The following is a 19,469-nucleotide window of genomic DNA, read 5'->3' on the forward strand; positions in this document are numbered from 1 at the left end:
CAAATGGATACAACTAGAAAATATCCTGAGTGAGGTAACTCAGACCCAAAAGGACATGCATGGTATGTACTCACTAATAAGTAGATATTAGCCTAAATAAATAAATAAATAAATAAATAAATAAATAAATAAAATAATACAGAATACCCAGGACACAACCCATGAGACCCAAGAAGGTTAACAAGGTGAAGGATCCAAGTAAGAATGCCTCAGTCCCACTTGGTAGAGAGAAGAAAGCAGTCATGGGGGGGAGAGGGAGGGAGAGGAAGGGGGAACCTGATCAGGTATTGGTGGGGGAACAAGACTGAAGCCCTGAGGGTCAGCAGAAAGAATGGAAACAGGCAACCTCGAGAGGTAGGGAATGAGGAAGGGGGGGGGGGCTCTAGAATGTACTGGAGACTTGGGAGGTGAGAGACTCTTAGGACTGAAAGGGAGGGACCTTGGATGAAGTGTTCTACAGTGGGGAGGGGGAACTTGTAAAGTCCACCTCCAAAGGAGGGACAAGGCATCAAGTGGAGGGATGTGGTTGCCATCCCACAGTCAAAGGCTCTGACCCAGAATTGTTCCTGTCTGAAGGAACTGCAGGGACAAAAATGGAGAAGAGCATGAGAGAAAGGAGGTCTAGCAACAAGCCTAAATTGGGATCCAGCTCAAGAGGAGGCCTGGGACCCTGACACTGTTACTGATGCTGTGATACTTGCAGACAGGAGCCTAGCATGGCTGCCCTTTGAGAGGCCCAACAAACAGCTGAAAGAGTCAGATGCAGATACTAGCACCCAAACAATGGAAAGAAGTCAGGGACCCCTGTGGTTGAATTGGGGAAAAGCTGGAAGAAGCCGAAGAGGAAGGCAGTCCCATGGGGAAACCAGCAATCTCAACTGACCTGGAACCCCGAGATCTCTCAGACACTGAACCAGCATACACCAGCTGATATGAGGTCCCCAAAACAGATACAGCAGAGGACTACCTGGTCTGGCCTCAGTGAGAGAAGATGTACCTAACCCTCAAAGACACTTGAGGCCCCATGGAGTGGGGAGGACTGGGAGGTTGGGGGGTGGGGGTGGGGTGGGGCCATCCTCTTGGAGATGGGTGGGGCATGGGGGGTGGGGCAGGGCAAGGGAGGTGTGCAACCCCGCCCCGGTGGGGGTGGGTGGGGGGGTGGGGAGTGGTGAGGGGGGTAGACCAGGAAGAAAATGAAATCTGGACTATAAAAAAGGATTAAAGAATAAAAATAAATTTAAACAAACAAACAAACGAAAAGAGCAGGTCTTGCTCTTAACCGCTGAGTCATCTCTCCAGCTCCCTGGTCTGAAAGTGTTTTGTTGAGAATTCTTGTTTCTATATTTATTAGACAGATTGGGCTATACTTTTCTTTCCTTGTTGGGACCTACCTGGTTTTAGAATTTTGGTAACACAGGCATCATAAAAGGAATTTGTAACAGTTCCTCCCTTTGGTTTTACTGAATAATTTGAAGAGTATTTGAGGTGTTAGTGCTTGGAAGGTTTGGCAGAATTTTATGGTGAATCCGGCTGGCCTTAGCCTGTTTTTAGTTGAGAGATCTTTAAATTATTGCTTCTATCTCATTGGTTATTATAAGCCTTTTTATTTACTTCATCTTGACTTTGGTTTGTCATACACACCTAGAAATTCATCCATTTCTTTTAGATCTTAGATTTTAAAGGTATATGTTCTTACGATGCTCTGAATTTCTCACTGTCTGTACTAATGGCTCCCTTTTCACCTCTCATTTTATTAACTTGAGTCTTCTCTCTTTCTTTGTAATATCTTGGATAAACATTTGTCAATTTTGTTAATCTTTTCAACTAAATATTTGTGTTGCTTTTTTCACTTCTTTTTTGGGAGGGCAAAAGCACTTTGTTATTTATTTATTTATTTATTTACACTCCAAATTTTATCCCCTCCCCGAACAACCCCCAGTCCACCCTCTGACTCTTCCACATCCCATACTTTCTCCACATCTCCTGTCTCCATGAGGATGTCCCCACCCCGACTCCCACCCCACCTGACCTCTAAACTCCCTGGGGCCTCCAGTCTCTTGAGGGTTAGGTGCATCATCTCTGAACACAGACCTGGCAGTCCTCTGCAGTATATGTGTTGGGGGCCTCATATCAGCTGGTGTATGCTGCCTGGTTGGTGGTCCAGTGTTTGAGAGATCTCGTGGGTCCAGATTAATTGAGGCTGCTGGTCCTCCTACAGGGTCGCCCTCCTCCTCAGCTTCTTTCAGCCTTTCCCTAATTCAACCACAGGGGTCAGCAGTTGCTTTTTTCACTTCTATTTCATTACTTTTGGGCCTTATTTTGACTATCTTTTCCTGTCTACTGTTTTGGGTGTAGCTTGTTCTTGGTTTTGTTTTTTGTTTTTTATTTTTTTGAAGTCCTTCAAGTCATCATTAAGTTAGTAACTTGAGATCACTGAAAAATTTTTAAAGAAAAAAATTGGAAAGATTTGCTTTATTATTGCTTTATGTATATCAGTATTTTGCCTGGATATATGTATATGTGCCACATGTGTGCCTGGAGGCCAGAGAGGCCAGAGAGGCCAGAAAAGTGTATCACAGTCCTTGGAACTGAAGTTATAGATGGTTGTGAAGAGCCATGTGGGTGCTGGCAACCAAACACATGGGTCCTCTACAAGATCAACAAGTGCTCTTAACCACTGACATCTCTCCAGCCCATCAAACTTAAAAAAATATTTTAAGTGCATTTGTTGTTATGTATATGAATATTTGGCCCACATATTTTAGGTGCACTGTGTATATGCAGTGCCCAAGGAAGTCAGAAGAGATCATTAGATCTCCTGGAACTGGAGTTTTGAGTGGTTATGAACCACCATGTGGGTGCTGGGAACTGAAACAGAGTCCACTACAGGAGCAACAAGTACTCTTAAGCACTTAACCATCTCTCTGGCCCCGCATCAAATTTCTTTATGCAGTCACTTAGTGCTGCGAACTTTCTTTTTAGGATGCCTTGATTGTGTTCCACAGATTTGAGTATGTTGTGTTTTTATTTTCATTTGATTAAATGAAATTTTAAATTTCCTTCTTGATTTCTTCCTTGACCCAACTATTGTGTGTTGCTTAGTTTCAGTGAGTTTGTGTACTTTCTTAGTTTCTATTGCTGGTAATATCCAGTTTTATTCCATGGGGTCAGATAAAATGATGAATGTTATCTTAACTTTCCATTCTTTGAAACTTGCTCAGTATCCACATATGTGACCCATTTTGGAAGCATCAGAGGAGAAGATCATCAAGGGGTATATTGATCCTTGGAAACTGTCTGTTCAGACAGGCAAACAGTAGTAGAGCCCATAAACAATAGGGCTATAACCTAGTACTCTCAATATAAATTTTAGTTGCTCTATATTGAGTAAGTACTGGTCAGCCCAGGGTTGGAGAGAGCAGATGTTAGGAAGCTGAGTTTGTGCTCAAGAAGCCTATGAGAGATATCCAGTGGTCCTCAGATGTACAGACTCTTGTCTGATGGGATGACCATGATTGTGGGAGATTGAAAGTTCTGTAGTAGCTCTCAGGTGGCAGTAGCTGGAGTCAGCAGATGGATGGGCTACCTTGAAGTCCATGATTTCATTTGGTCCTCTAGTTGGGAGCTGGGGTTGAGGGTAGGCAGTTTAACCTGAATGAGATCATATATTCATACACAGGAAAATCATGAATTTGAAAGGGAGTGGAGGTACAAGGGAGAAACTGAAAGAGGAAAAGAAGAAATAGCATAATATAAACACAGTACTCATGTGTGAGACTCAAAAATATATATAAAAAACTAATTAAAAAAAAGAACTGCCAAATTAAAAACTTTTAAAAAACAGTTTAAAGAGAAGAGACCTCTTAAGAGTTTAAAGATTTTCCCCTTGTTTGTAGCATTTTGAAATTTCACAGCAGTGTACTTTCTGGTCCTGTGGAAATGTGGTATACACTTTAAACATGTAAACTCATGTTTCTCCATTCTGGGAAATGGCCTTTAAACTTTGTCTTCTGCAATTTCCTACTCTCCAGTTGGCTAGGGTTTTAAAAAATCCTATTAGTAAGAAGTCAGACTTCATTTGTTTTGTTATGGTTTACTTTTTCTTTGTTGTTTACTTTTTGTTTGTTTTTGTTGTTTCCTTTTTTGTAACTTTTATTTGTCATTATTTTTAAGGGAGTCATTTTCAGTAGAAGGGTTTTGAAATTATTATTTCAGAAAATAAATTTTTTATTCCCACAAGGTAGCACTGTTTCATTTCAATAATGAAACAACGTCTTTGATTTCCTAAGGTTGTTAATTACTGATTTTTAAGGGTTTTTCCTTCTTTGTATTCTTTCTATAGAGCCTGGGTTCTTTTTTCTGTCTTAGGTTGATTAAACCTGTGTCACTCACATCAAAGGGTCATTTTCAGTTTCTGGGAAGGCATGGATAATCATTTATTTTCAGCTTAAAGCAGTATAAGACTTACTGGCTAATTCCATTCTAGATTGTCCAAGTAAGAAGACTTTTTGGCTGGAAGATCCAATATTTTTCCATGGAAAAAATAACCTGGTCATCTATTTAGCAGGGCACATGACTGACCACTGGCATTTTGGAAAAAGGACCAATGAGCTAAGGGACTTTATTTAACCTTTGGAATCAGAACTTAACCTCTCTCATAACCTGTAGGCTTATATTTTTTAAAACCTACTTTTAATAAAGGTACTTAAATGTTTTGACCTCTCTTTTAGCCCACCACCCACCAGAGACAATTGAAATAAAAGGTTAATAGGGCAAAGGAGGATGTAGACCTGTTTAGAAATAGTTTTTTTTTTGAGCAAATCTAATCTGTGTTGTCAGGATATCAGCAGTTTCCTTTATATGGATCAGCAGCAGTAGCTCAATTTATCTGCAAACATCATTTATGAATCAGCAACAGCAATTTGATCCAGAAGAAGCCCCAAGGCTCTGCCTTTCCACCTAGGTCAATAGCAGAAGTAGCAAGAAGTTGTTAGAACACCATCAGAAGTTCTTTGGTGCATTTTTCTCTATGAAGTCATGGCAAACAATGACCATCAAAGAATGGCAAGGCAAACCAATACCATACAGCATCCTCAGAGAAGACTTGCATCAGTAAAGCCCAATGGTGACCAGCAAAGAATGGTAAGGTGTACCAATACCACACAGCATTGTCCATTGTCTGTTGGATCACGTGTATATCCTTTTTAAACATCACATGTTCTCTCAATCATCCCTTCTAGCAAAACATCACAGGCTCTTTTTCCAGGCAGCTTCCCAAAAAACAACACCATGTGTCTGTTCTCAGCAAAACATCTTCCCATGTGTCTGCTTCAGGAAAACATCCTCTCATAAGACAGCTTCTGGAAAAATATCATATGACACAACTGAGTCTCCAAAGAAACCAGAAATTTCCACTACAGACTTTTTAGCTAGAAGATCCAAAAGGAAAAAAATAACTTGGTCTTTTGTTTAGTAGGGTACATGTTGACCACTGGGATTTTGGAAAAAGAACAAATGAGCTAAGATATACCACCTTTGGAATCTGAACTTGACCTATTTCATAAACTTCTACTGGCCTACTGTCCCAAATTCCATACCCATCTAATTAGTTAACATCCATAGAATTAGCCTATAGTCCTTGTAAGGGATAAAGAGAGACTAGAGGGAAGTTCAACTACTCCATGTACAGTTTTTGACTCTGAGTTTATCACCTTCCTTACCTTCCTGCCAAATTCTGAAAAACTCTGTTTATTTCTCTGTAGTATTACTTTCTGCAGACATCTTAGCTGCAATGCACCTAGCTCTGTTGAGTTACTGGGTTCCCTTGATCTTGTAAGCATGGGATTAAATTTCTTGGATATGTTAGTGCTATGCTTTCCAGGTTTTTCTTCAAGTCTGTCATTGTTTTTCACAGTTTCTTATGGAGATAAATTAATGTAATCCTTAGTCTCAAACTCAGTTATAACTTCCAACAGCAGTATGATTATTGTAAATTTTAAGCAGAATTTCCCATAATGTTCTATTTACTGACATCACTTACAAAGAAAGAAAATCATAGAACAATTTAAAAATGACTTTTTAAAATAAATAATTGGTCACGTGCTCTAGGGATATAAATACACTTGAGGACTCTTCTTCTTATTCCTAGCCTTTTAATAACTCTAAACAGTGACTGCTCATCCATCCATCCATCCATCCATCCATCCATTTATAAACAAATATTTACTGTTGCCTTGTCACTGGGTGTATGAGACCATCTATCCTGTAACCCAGTAACTTTAAAGAAAGACATCTTTAGAAATAATCTGTATATAAAGTGAGATCACTTTTTTTTTTTTTTTTTGGTTTTTCAAGACAGGGTTTCTCTGTGTAGTCCTGGCTGTCCTGGAACTCACTCTGTAGACCAGGTTGGCCTCAAACTCAGAAATTCACCTGCCTCTGCCTCCCAAGTGCTGGGATTAAAGGCGTGTGCCATTATCACCCGGCTGAGATCACTTTTTAAATGGTCTGGACATGTGCTTAAAGAGAAAAGGAGGAAGGAATATGCCTTTGTGTGAGATATGTAGAGATTTCCTGAGGTGACTTTTAAGAAACTGCAGACAATGGACAGAACAAACACCTTCAAACAAAGAGTATTAGTAAACCAAAAAAGCAACAGCTATCAGAATTATCTGAGAAATGATCACTGTTTAAAAATAGCATCACTGTTGCTATTTTTAAAAATTTTATATGTGTGTGGGTGTAAATGTATGCCACGTGTGTGTGGGCCCACAGGGGTCAAAAGAAAGTGCCATATTCCTTGGAGCTGTAGTTACTGGAAAATGTGAGCCACCCACAGTGGGCACTGGAAACTTGACTTGGGTCCTCTGGCAAAGAGTGTGTGCTATATTAGAGGAGCAATCATTCCTCATATTCAGTTGTTTTTATTTAAAACAGTCTATATATGTAAATGAATGCAATTAGCTCTTTAAAAATCAATTTCAAAACTAATATGAGAATTCTTTTAAATGAAAAAAATATGTTATTATTGGGAAAACAATTCTACTAAAGCTGAGAGAAGCTGATATGATACTTTATGAGAGGGAACTCTATTCGCTGCAGGTAGGAGCTGCCACTATGGAAATCAGTCTGAAGATTTCTCAAAAGGCCAAAAATAGAACTATCAGATCACCCAGCTATTCTTCTGCTGGGAATATACCGGAAGATTCCATACTCTACTACAGAGAAGCTTGCCTATCCATGTATTCCTGTTCTAGTCATAATAGTTAAGGAATCAAATCAGCCTAAATGTCTATCAACTAATGGCTAGACAGTAAAAAATATTCTATTTATTTACACAATAGAATTCTATTTGTCACTGAATAAGAACAAAGACTTCAGGTGACTGGGAAAATATTATACTATGTAGGTAACCCAAGCACAGGTTTAAAAAAACTTGTATGTTCTTTTCTCATATATGGATTATATAAGTAGGAGTTGTTGTATATAGAGACAGATAGCAAGAAAGGAGACATGAGATGTATTTGGGAATTGGAGGGGAGTCTTAAGAGAAAGGGATAGTAAATATCCTACTATGTGGTATATTAGGCAAAACACTAGAGCAAGTGTCTTGGTAAATTCAAATTGCTATGACAAAAATACTATGACCAAGACAACCTATAAAAAGACACATTTAATTAGGCTTATGGTTTTAGAAGGTTAGAGCCCAGGATAGTGAAGCAATGGCTTGGGAGTTAGGAAAAGGTGACAGCTCACATCTTACTGAGGAAGCAGCAGTCAGATAGAGAAAGGCACAATAGGAATAATGTGTCTTTGAAAGCTGAAAACTTGCCCTCAATGAATGACACGCCAAAAAAGCCACTCATCCTAATAGTGTCACTTCCCATGGGCCAAACATATTCAAACTATCACATTCCACTCCCTGGTCCTATCATAGGCTTGTTCAAACATATGAGTCTATACCTAACCACAGCATAATGCAACTTCAAAAGTCCAACTTCAGAAGTTCTCATACTGTATGACAGTTTCAGCAATGTTTTAAAGTCCAAAGTTCAAAGTCTTTCCTGATATTCATATAAACTTTTAACTGTAATCCCCTATAAAATCAAAATCAAACAGCACATCATGTACTTCCAATATCATGGGATATACATTAACATTCCAAAATGTTATAGTGAAGAATACGGGACCAAAGTAAGACAGAAAACCAGCTGGGCAAACTCCAAACTGCATATCCATGTCTGATGTCAAAGCACTCTTCAGATCTCCAACTCCTTTCATCCTTGTTGACTGCAACATACTTCTTTCTCCTGGGCTGATTCCACTCCCATGTTAGCAGTTTCCCTCAGCAGATAGTCCATGGCTTTGACATCTTTAACATCTTGGGTTCTCCATGTCAATTTCAACTTCCCAGCTTCTTGTTCTAATGTCTGGATCCACACATCATCTTCTGGGCACCTCCATGGGGTCACTTCTCCAGCTCTGCCCTTTGTAGAACTCTAGGCTCTGTTGACTCCCCTCCACTGCTGCTGCTGTTCTTGGTGATAATCCCATAGTACTGGCATCTCCAATTCATGGAGTGTTCCACTGAAACTATAGCCTTCCACTTCACCAATACCATCCCATAGGCTCCCTCCATGCTGTCAAGCCTTAACTTCTTTGCATGACTCTTCAATCTTGGCTGCAATTGAGACTGCATCTTCACCAATGGCCTTCCTTGGCCTCACACAGTGCCAAGCCTCAGTTGCTCTCCATGATTCCTTATATGCCTTCAAAACCTGTACTACCTGGGTGATTCTTACACATTACCAAGTCCAGCTGCAACATGAGGTATAACCTTGGCTATCTCTGAAATACCACTTCTTTATGCTCTCAGAAAACACTTCCCAAAAGAATTCAATTCAGTGATGCTGGTCTCATCTTAATCACTGCTAATTTCTTAGCTCTAGCTTGATCAATTGTCCCAGTAGTCTCTGTCTCTTCTTGAATATAAAGCCAGAGACACATGGCCAAAGCTGCTGAGTTCTGTGACTTGCAGGAGCTGGAACATGGCCCTCTTGTTCTATTACATTATCGATAGCTTCCTCTTTTCCAACTCCTTCACTGCCTAAGCTTGGCTGTCCTGGATCTTGCCCTGTAGATTGACCTTGAATTCAGAGATCTGCATGCCTGTCTCCTAGCATTGAAGGTGTGTACCACCATGCTTCGATTTAAGGTTTTTTTCACCCAGAACTTGGTCTGTCTCGGGCTGGCCTTGAACTCAAGAGATCTGCTTGGCTTTTTCTCCTGGGATTAAAGGTGTGCACCACAATGTCTGGATCTAAACTGATCTGGGTAGGATCTTTCCCAAAAGTCTCACTCCTTATCTCCTTGAACACAGGATTCAGTTCTATTTACTTCCTAGTAACCATTTAGTACTCCCTTCTATTCTTTTCTCTCAGCTAGAGCCACATGACTGGAACTGCTGAGTTCTGCTGCTTTCTAAGGCTGGAACATAGCCCACTTGTTCTATTATATTTGTCACTGCCTGTACACTGATTTTGAACTCTAGGCCACATACTAAAATTATTCTCCTCTGAAACCTCTTGAGCCAGATCCCTACAGTTCAAATTACCTTAGCACCACTGTCTTCCATATTCCTACTAGGATAGCCCATTAAGATCCAATTAAAGTGTTTCACTGGTTTTCAAAGTCTCCAAATCCACATTGCTTTAAAAAAAAATAAATGACATGGTCAGGCCTATCACACCAATACTCCCCTTCTGGTACCAACTTCTGTCTTAGTTTGGGTTTTATTACTGCAAAGAGATAACATGACTGTCTGAAGGTTTTACTGCTGTGAACAGACACCATGACCAAGGTAAATCTTCAAATCTTATAAAGGACAACATTTAACTGGCTTACAGCTTCAGAGGTTCAGTCTGTTATCAGCATGGCAGGAAGCATGGCATCGTGCAGGCAGACATGGTGCTGGAGGAGATGAGAGTTCTACATCTTGATCCACAGGCAGCAGAAGGAGACTGTCTTCTGTAGGCAGCTAGGGGTAGGTAGGGTCTCTTCCACACTGGGTAGAGCTTGAGCATAGGCCCTTAAAGCCTACTCCCACAGTGATATACTTCCTCCAACAAGCCCACATCTTCTCCCATAAGCCACACCTTCTAATAGTGCCACTTCCCACGGGCCAAGCATATTCAAACCACCATAAATAGTAACCTGTGGGGAAAAACACACACAGGCGGCGACTCAGACACGCAGTGTCCCGCAGGCTGGTGCTGTGGAGGAGGCAACCCGTGGACCGCTGCGGTGGAGTCCTGGGGGGCCTTCCCGAGGCAGGTTCCCACATACACAAGAAGGTCTGGGGTTCCAGAAGCTGGAAGCTTGTTGGTGGCAGGCCCCAAAAGACACATGGACTGGGTTTTCAAAGAGTATCTTTATTGTCCATGACAGGAATGATGGATCTGGATCTGAGTGCACCCCCAAGAGCCTGGGGAGAGCTGGCTTATATAGAGGGTGGGAAGGAGGAGGGACCAGGGAGGAATAACTTAATTATCTAGGCCCCCACCTTATTAATATGTAACTCTCTCAAGGCAGAGGCCTGTTAGTCACATCCTCTACCTGTGTCTTACGTGACTTACGATACAGGTTAAATGGAGATGAGACCACATGTCAGGGCCCTGGGTTCTGGGGGCGTGGCCAAACACCTGCAGTCTTGGGGTTCCAGGCCCATGCCAACCCAAGATGCCCGTCTACAGCCCGACATCCCACTCTCTTCTCTTTCATAAAAGGAGGGGCATCTCTGAAGGTGTAGGTTATTGGAGATGTAGACTTCTCTGTGGGAGGGGTTGTGGCTGAAGCTGAGAGTCAGAGGCCTAGGAAGAGCTGAATGCCTTCTGTCCCAGCAGGTATCTGGGGTTCAAAAGCTCATTCCACCAGGCACCCGGCTTTTTCTCATAGCTCACTCCCCCACAATTTCCTCTCTTTTAGGAGAGGTGTCATCTGTAGTGAAAATTTTGGATGAGGAAGTCAAAAGAAAACACTACACCGGCGGGGGATGGGGGGAGGTATAGCATAATTAAGCCAAGGGTAATGGGAACTGAAGGTTGGATTGGGAAAGCAAGGAATCACTGAATCAATTAAATACAAGTTGTACAGTTTGAGGGTAATGACATCTGATTAATCTAAATAGACATGATGTTTTCCTCATTAACATGTTACTTTAGCTATGTAACTTTGGCAAAAGAGTTCATCTGCAGCTGGAAGGTCTGGATCTGTCTTCTGTCTTAGCATGTGTTTCTGTGTCTTAGCAAGCATCTCTGGGTTTTGGCATGCATCTCTGGAGTCTGGCATGTGTCTCTAGGTCTTCAGTCAGATGAGATGGCTGGGAGAAAGCAGCTTGGCAGGTTCCAGGAGGTGGTGCTGTCTCTGGATCTCAGTGTGTCTCTGGAGTCTGTAGTCCGATGTGATGGCTGGGGAGAAGGCAGCTTGGCATCTCAGGCAGGTTCCAGAAGATGGCGTTGTTTCTGGATCTGTGGGTATAATCACAGGGAAGCAGCATCCCCGGCGGGGAGATGCCTGCGAAGGCTGGATATTGAGCATTAAATTACTTGGGAGCATGTATATCATGGTCTGTCATTAAGATCCTGGAAAGGTAAATGTGTTTGAGGAAATTTTAGTCTGTTTTTGGATGGCTGAAGGAGAAAAACATGTTAATTATGTATCTGGGATAAGCAGCAACAGTTTGTCAGTGAAAGGAAATTAGTTGTTAATTAAGACTTGAGAAATGATGATCGGCATGTTGATTTAACCCGTGGAAGTAGATTTAGATGACTTTGGAACCTTGAAGAAATCTTAAAAGTTGAAAAAAGGTGTTGGACATATATCACGAATATTAGAGAGAAAAAGAAATATTTAAACAAAAGGCGAAAAAATTTTGGGTTGAAAGTCATGAACATTGTTATAGGTATTTCTGTTGGGGAGAGAAGTTCGTGGCCAGCCTAGTCCACAGAGTGCATTCCAGGACAGCCCGGACTATACAGAGAAATCCTGTCTCAAAAAAAAAAAAAGAATTTTAGACATTTTTCCTCACACAACACTAATTCCTTTCTCCTTCCTCCTCTCCCTCACCAGTGCCCTTCTTCCAAAAGGCCTCCTTGAGGGACAATTTTAATAAAAGATTTATATTTTTTTGACACTTTCTTTCTTTCTTTCTTTTTTTTGTTTGTTTGTTTGTTTGTTTTTCGAGACAGGATTTCTTTGTGTAGTTCTGGCTGTCCTGGAACTCACTCTGTAGACCAGGTTGGCCTTGAACTCAGAAATCCACCTGTCTCTTCCTCCCAAGTGTTTTCTTGACACTTCAACGACATTCAGAGCTTAAGAATGAAGGAAATCCAAGCCAGGCTTGTTGGGTGTGTACCTGAGATGTTGGTATTCAGGGGGCTGAAGCAAGAATATGGTGAATCAGAGGCCAGTCTGGGCTACTTTGTTTTAAAAACTTTTAAATCACCTAATCTGATCTATGTTTTATTATTAAAGACCAAACATATTAAAAACTCTCCATAACAACCCATATGGTATGGTATGGTCACCAGCTTCCTGATTACCATCCCACTCTTTTTTTTTTTTTTTTTTTTTTTGCAGTTCCCAGATATGTTTGGGGACATCCTCCCATGACTTATTTCATTGATCAGAATTTGTATTTGTTCATAGGCCTTTCCAAATGGCAGTGGAAATTCATAAGACAATTCACATCAGACTATAAATAACAAATGTTCTAGGAGATATTATTTCCAAATGAAGTTACACATTAACCATTTTTGTAAACATAAAAATAAATCCCGATAGTCTTCTTCCCAGTGAACAACATCCAAGATTTTAATACCTTAAACATCTGTTCCTGTTAAATAATTGCTATAATGTTCCATGATTTTATCTTAAGTTGCTTTCTTTTCCCTAATGGCATTTCCCCAACTGTCAGTACACTGTTAATTCATTTACAAACTAACTTACAAACTAACTCCTACATCTGCCATTGATGAAATGCTAGGAAACTAGTTCCAATTACTGCTAAGCCTTAACTCTTGCAGAAACATTTTTCTGAGCCCTGGCTTGCTGCCTGTACATCATTCCAATAAATTCCATCACACACACACACACACACACACACAATTATTTTTATTTTTCTAAGACAGGGTCTTAATGTGTATGTAGCTCTGGCTAGCCTGGAACTCACTATCTAGAACAGGGTGGACTCTAACTAATAGAGATCCATGTGCCTCACAAGCCAGCACTTACCCTTATACTGATTCACTTCACCTCTCTTATTGCTGAGTAATGCTAACTCCTTATAGTTTTTAATCTTTCCTTGTTGACTAACAACAATGAGTTCCTTTTCATATGTGGATTGATCAATTGATATTTTATGAGGTCTCTCCTTAGACTTGTCAATGTTTCTGTTATGGCCTATCATTACAAACTTACTTTTTTTTTTTTTTTTTTTTTTTTGAGACAAGGTTTCTCTGTATAGTCCTGGCTGTTCTGGAACTCACTCTGTAGACCAGGCTGGCCTCAAACTCAGAAATCTGTCTGCCTCTGCCTCCCAAGTGCTGGGATTAAAGGCGTGTGCCACCACCGCCCGGCTCTTTACTAACTTATAAGGCTTCATGAAAGTGTGTTTCGATTTTAAATGACCCTTCTTTTTCATTTTCTTTTTTTAAAAAGATTTTATTTATTTATTTGTTTATTTATTTATTTATTTATTTAATTGTGGTTGCTGGGATTTGAACTCAGGACCTTTGGAAGACCAGTCAGTGCTCTTAACCACTGAGCCATCTCTCCAGCCCCTTAAATGACTTTTCTTATTACATTACTTTCTACTCTTTTAACTACATCTTTTGATGAACAGAAGTAGTCATTTTAATATCATCTATATTGGCAATCTTCATTAAATGTGTTCTTTATAATGATGATGAGAAAATCTTTGCTTGATAGAGCGTGATAGTAAGTTGGAGGAATCTCCAAGAATTTGGAATCAAATATAGGAAGAACTTTTTCCGATCCGCCATCGTTGGTGGAGCTGCAGCCACGATGCAGATTTTTGTGAAGACCCTTACGGGGAAGACCATCACGCTCGAGGTTGAACCCTCGGACACTATAGAAAATGTAAAGGCCAAGATCCAGGATAAGGAAGGAATTCCTCCCGATCAGCAGAGGTTGATCTTTGCTGGTAAGCAGCTGGAAGATGGCCGTACTTTGTCTGACTACAACATTCAAAAGGAGTCTACCCTTCATCTTGTGTTGAGACTTCGTGGTGGTGCTAAGAAAAGGAAGAAGAAGTCTTACACCACTCCCAAGAAGAATAAGCATAAGAGGAAGAAGGTTAAGTTGGCTGTGCTGAAATATTATAAGGTGGATGAAAATGGCAAAATCAGCCGACTTCGTCGTGAGTGTCCTTCTGATGAATGTGGTGCTGGAGTTTTCATGGGTAGCCACTTTGACAGGCATTACTGTGGCAAGTGTTGTCTGACTTACTGCTTCAACAAACCAGAAGACAAGTAGTTGTATATGAGTTAATAAAAAGAAGGAACTGAAAAAAAAAAAACAAAACAAAAAAAAAAAAAAAAAAAAATATATAGGAAGAAGCCAAGCACAGAAAGGACACAGGCGAGGATATATTGTGTACCATTGGGCTCTCTGTATGTATTAGATGACTTAAATATAGATTTGAGACAGATAAGTAGCACATCTGAATTAGGTCTCTCCTGCCAATCTGGGTTCTGTCTTTCTATGAAAGATCTAAGGAATAGCTGACACATACATTCTGTGACAACTTTTGGATCTGAGGCTGAGCTGTGGGCAGTCCAGTGTACCAGGAACTGCTTTTACTGCACACTGAAGCTGTAGATCCTAGATATAGAACAGGGTATCATTTTGATATAGAGAAGAAAAGAAAAGCACAAATGGACAAGGGTAATATAGAAAGATGCTCAATGTTTTGTTCATTCCATGAAATTCCTTACAGAACCTTATGGGATAGCTTCAGATTTCTCCCAGGTCAGATTATTACAAAGTGTGGAAAGCCATTTGTTCCCATGTAGTCCATAAACCATCCTGTTCCACAGCACCTTCTGTGTATTTTACATTGCTGTTAGCATACTGAAGGAGGCCTTACTCAGGAGTCACTGCAGTTATAAGGATTCTCTTCACACAAAATGTTGCTGAAAAAAATACCAAGAGTTTCCTCCCCCTGTTCCCTGACTCCCTGTCTTGCTGTAAGATCTCTCCCTCCCCCAGGATTCTCACTATTTGCCGTAAGGGAGGTTTCACCAAAACCAACTGAAGCAGGTTTGTAAATTTTGCCTTTATTCTCTTAATTGTTGTCTTAGACTCATACTGCCTGTGTGTGCTATCCTAGGCTTAGTACTGGAAGCCTCTAACCTCTGTACAATTTGTTTTGTTTTGTTTTGTTTTGTTTTGAGACAGGGTTTCTCTGTATAGCCCTGGCTGTCCTGGAACTCACTTTGTAGACCAGGCTGGCCTCCAACTCAGAAATTCACCTGCTTCTGCCTCCCAAGTGCTGGGATTAAAGACATGTGTCGCCACTGCCCGGCTCCTCTGTACAGTCTTATTTAGGCCTAGAACATTTTCAACCTCTGAGACTTACTACTGAATAAGCTCACCCTTTCTAGTTCTTTCTGAATTCTGGCTGGCTGATTCAACTCAGCTGTTCTGGCTCAAATACTTCTCCAAGCTGACTGATTCAAACTGGCTCCTCTTGGCCTTTGACTTTTTGCTCTTCTTGGCCTCAAACTAACTTTGACGATCTGTTCTAATCTTCTGGCTCCTTCTCATTCTCTGGCTCATTCTGTCTTTACCTGTACCTACCTTGTTTTCTCTTCAACCTGTCTCTGTAAAACCCTCTGGGTAAAACTGCCCTCTTCTTTTCTTTTTCTTTTTCTTTTTTCCCCCTCTGCACTGCCCCTTAAATAGCCTAGTCTGTCAAATCTTTCTCTGATTCATTACTTTGTCTGCCATAAAATTAGAAATCACTTTTAAATATAGCTACTTCCTTCTACCAACTAACTTTACCTCCATTGTTTTGGATTAAGGGTATGTACTAAGGGTATGTCTGTATTCCAGCCAGAGGGATTAAAGGTGTATGCTAAGGGCTGAGCCATCCCACAGCTAGAAACAGGCTTTTCCATAAATAACACAATCACAATGTGATCAAATATCCTGCAACATGTGTGCCAGGCTCACAGACCTCCTGAAAGGTGAGCTAAATCAACTTGTCTTTACAGACTAATCATCATAAAAAACTTTTGGTATGGTAACTGAGAACACAATAATATAGCCTCTGCAAACTGTATTCCAGGGAATTATGTGTTGGACTTGTATTGCATAAGAATAGAAATAATCTCCCAGGACACATTTGGACCAGGAACTCTTATGTAATGCTGGATTACAGATGAGTTAACACTGAAATGGAAATTATAGATGGAAGGGGTTTGTAGGACACTAGTTCTTACCTAACTAAAACTTCACATCTACTGATTAATACTACTTTCCGCTTCTCCCACATCCCCTCAAAACCATTTCTGCCTTTGACTCTGTGCTTTTTATTGTTTAAGTGAATCATAAGTCGAGCCATAAAGTATTTGCCATTGTATGATTTGCCTCCCTTGGCATAATGTCTTCACAATTCATCTGCAGAATTTCCTGATTTTCTTAAAGCTGAAAAATATTTACTGTATGCATAACACATCTACTTAATATATTCATTCGCCAATGGCCATTTAGGCTCTTTCACTGTCTTGGTTATTTTGGATGCTACCCAAGTGAACAGAGGAGACTTAAATTGTTTCCACTCTTCTGGATAAATAAACCAGAAGTGATATTGCAGGGTCATACATTTTTCTGAGAAGCCCCCACATGGCTGAAACATGACAGGCATAAGTATCTACCAATAGCAGTAGCTTTGGGGGCATCTGGATTTGGGATGAGGCATATCAGCAGCCTGTCACCTTGCATGGAATGCTAAAGAGCTTAAATAATCTTGTTTCTCTGGTGACTTCTTTCACAGGCACTGTGCAGAGTTTAGCCAAGATGATGGCTGTTCTGATGGCTATAGCTACCTCCTTAGAGTACTAAGTAGTCTCCAGATTGGCATGACCACAACAATCTCCAATGACAATAGATGCCTCAACCCAGGCCCACTGGTTGGTGTGTCTGCGTCTACACCATCTTTTAAACCTCATTCTGAGGTTTGCTTCCAAGAGAAGTTTGTCTTCTCAAACTCCTAAATGGGCAGGGAGGACAACAAATCTCCAACAAGGACAAGAATCCACTTTCTGTCCTTATCCCTAATCACTGCAGCCATCATTCCTTGTAGGTCTTTCCTAAACTCCAGGTCGTCTAGCCACACCAGTTCCATTAGTTGGCATTTTCCAGAGGAAGAAGGGGTTATATATTCTTTTGCCAATGATTGCAGAAATTCTTCGTGTATTTCAGAGCTAACTCTGCCAAATACATGGCTCCGATAACTCTCTAGGCTGCCTTTTTGTGATGTTTGTGGTTTCCTTGTATGTGCAAGTGACTAACTAGCAAGAAACTAAAAATATCACCATTTTTATTCTACATTTATATCCTCAATATATTTACCACTCATATATTAGGTGTCAGGACACTTTAAAAATCTATTTATATATGTTTTAGTGTTTGCCTACATGTATGTAGGTAAATCATCTGAGTGCCTGGATTCCAGATGATGATGTTGGATTCCCTGGAGCAGGAGTTACAGATGCTTGTGAGTGGTTAGAGAATGGAACCCAGGTCCTCTGAAAGACCAGCAAGTGCTCTTACCTGCTAAGCCATCTCTCCAGCGAAGTCCAAGCCATGACCTTTTAAAGATGCCGTTGCTATGATTAGAGATGGTTAAAAAAAAAAAATCTCTGCTGCTGTTGAACTCCAATTTTAGTAAGGAAAAGTAGACACTAAGTAAATAAATAAACAAACCAAATCCCCAGTATAAAAGGCAGTGCCCTAACACCTAGGATTTACTTTAAAATCACTCTAAAGTGGTGGCAAGATAGGTTAACGGGAATGAAAAATCTTACTGGTAATGGACACACAAGGCTTCATTATACCACTGTCTCATACATGCTGGTTTGTGATCCACTAAAGCAAAGTGAATGAGCATGTGGTTAGGTAAAGCCTGCTGAGAGTACTGGAGACACACCACACGGTTACTCGTGGTTACTCCTGTACTCAAACCTACAGTGACAGTGATGTGTCTCCATTTGCTCTCTCTTCTGTTTTGTGAGTATCTCCCACTTGGAGGGGCAAAGAAGGAAAAATAAAAATTTATTGTAGCCCAGGAAAGTCTCAGCCTGATGTACTTGCTGCCCTCAAGTTTCGGATGAGACAACGTGAAGACGAACTTCTAGCATCTTCGAACACAACCTTGGTAGTTAGTTTGGATACTGGAGTGCTTTCTGGAAATGCAGTACATTTTTACAGCAGCCGGGCATTGACTGTTTTGTATGTATGCATCCTCCTTGGACAACACCCCTGCAGCCTTCACTTCCACACCCATCATTCATTGCTGTAGTCTTTTTCTCTGTGTGATAACACCTGGCCTCCAGACCGATCCAGCTTTGGTTACCAGTGACTTCATTTGTATTTCCTGTTCTTCTTAGAGCGTTATCAGGAGGAAGCATTTTATAGCTCAGGCCATTGGCTTGCTGCTGAAAGTTACAGCCACTTTGATCTCACACTGTTTGCGTGGCTACTTTGGGCTTGTGATTCATCACAACACAAACATTCTGTGACCAAACCATTCCTATCGTCACAAAGTGCCTTGGTGACTTTATGCTTTCCTCCTAATTCAGTCACTTCCATTTTCACCTTTTAAAAATATCAATATATGATTCTGTTCTTCAATGTAAGATATTTCACCCTCTGATCAATTCTACCCCATATCAAGAATTCAAGCACCTCCAATTCCTTGATATTCTCTCTAAGCCCCACCCCCACCTTTCCCATTTCCCTCAAGCAGCAGAATTAACTTCTATTCTTTTGCCTCATTGAAATCTGTCTTTTGAAAAGCTCAAGGCTTTGTTTTAAACTCACAGCTCAGTATACCATGAATAGTATATTTAAAACAAATGATAAAAATATGTCAAAATACCTTCCTAATCATGTAAGTTTTCTTGTGTGTGGAACTTCAGTTTCAGCTATAACTGGCTTAGAGTGTAGTGACCGTTAGGAATTTGTGTGAAAGTTCAACCCTAGCTTTTGATATGTTAAACGCAAGCAGAAAGACTTGGGGGAAACCTTTTCACTCTTCAGGTTTGCAAGACAATTATCTTCCTACAGGGGTCAAGAAAGTCAGCTTGGAGTCTCAAAGATAATCACTGTTCTTTTTGGTGTAGCTTCTTTTGTGTAGTAATCCTCTGCTGGCTTTTGTGCAATAA

General features: G+C 40.6%; 1 protein-coding gene across 1 annotated transcript; it reads left to right on the forward strand.

Moving 5' to 3' along the window:
- Nucleotides 1-14,045: 14,045 nt before the first annotated feature.
- Nucleotides 14,046-14,596, forward strand: LOC114634894 (ubiquitin-40S ribosomal protein S27a). Its single transcript, XM_028783499.1, has one exon. It carries the CDS (start codon nucleotides 14,083-14,085, stop codon nucleotides 14,551-14,553), a length of 471 nt encoding a protein of 156 aa, XP_028639332.1. The 5' UTR covers nucleotides 14,046-14,082; the 3' UTR covers nucleotides 14,554-14,596.
- Nucleotides 14,597-19,469: the final 4,873 nt, after the last annotated feature.

The sequence above is a fragment of the Grammomys surdaster genome, unplaced genomic scaffold (genome assembly GCF_004785775.1).
Source record: "Grammomys surdaster isolate TR1022 unplaced genomic scaffold, NIH_TR_1.0 1136, whole genome shotgun sequence".
NCBI lineage: Eukaryota > Metazoa > Chordata > Mammalia > Rodentia > Muridae > Grammomys > Grammomys surdaster.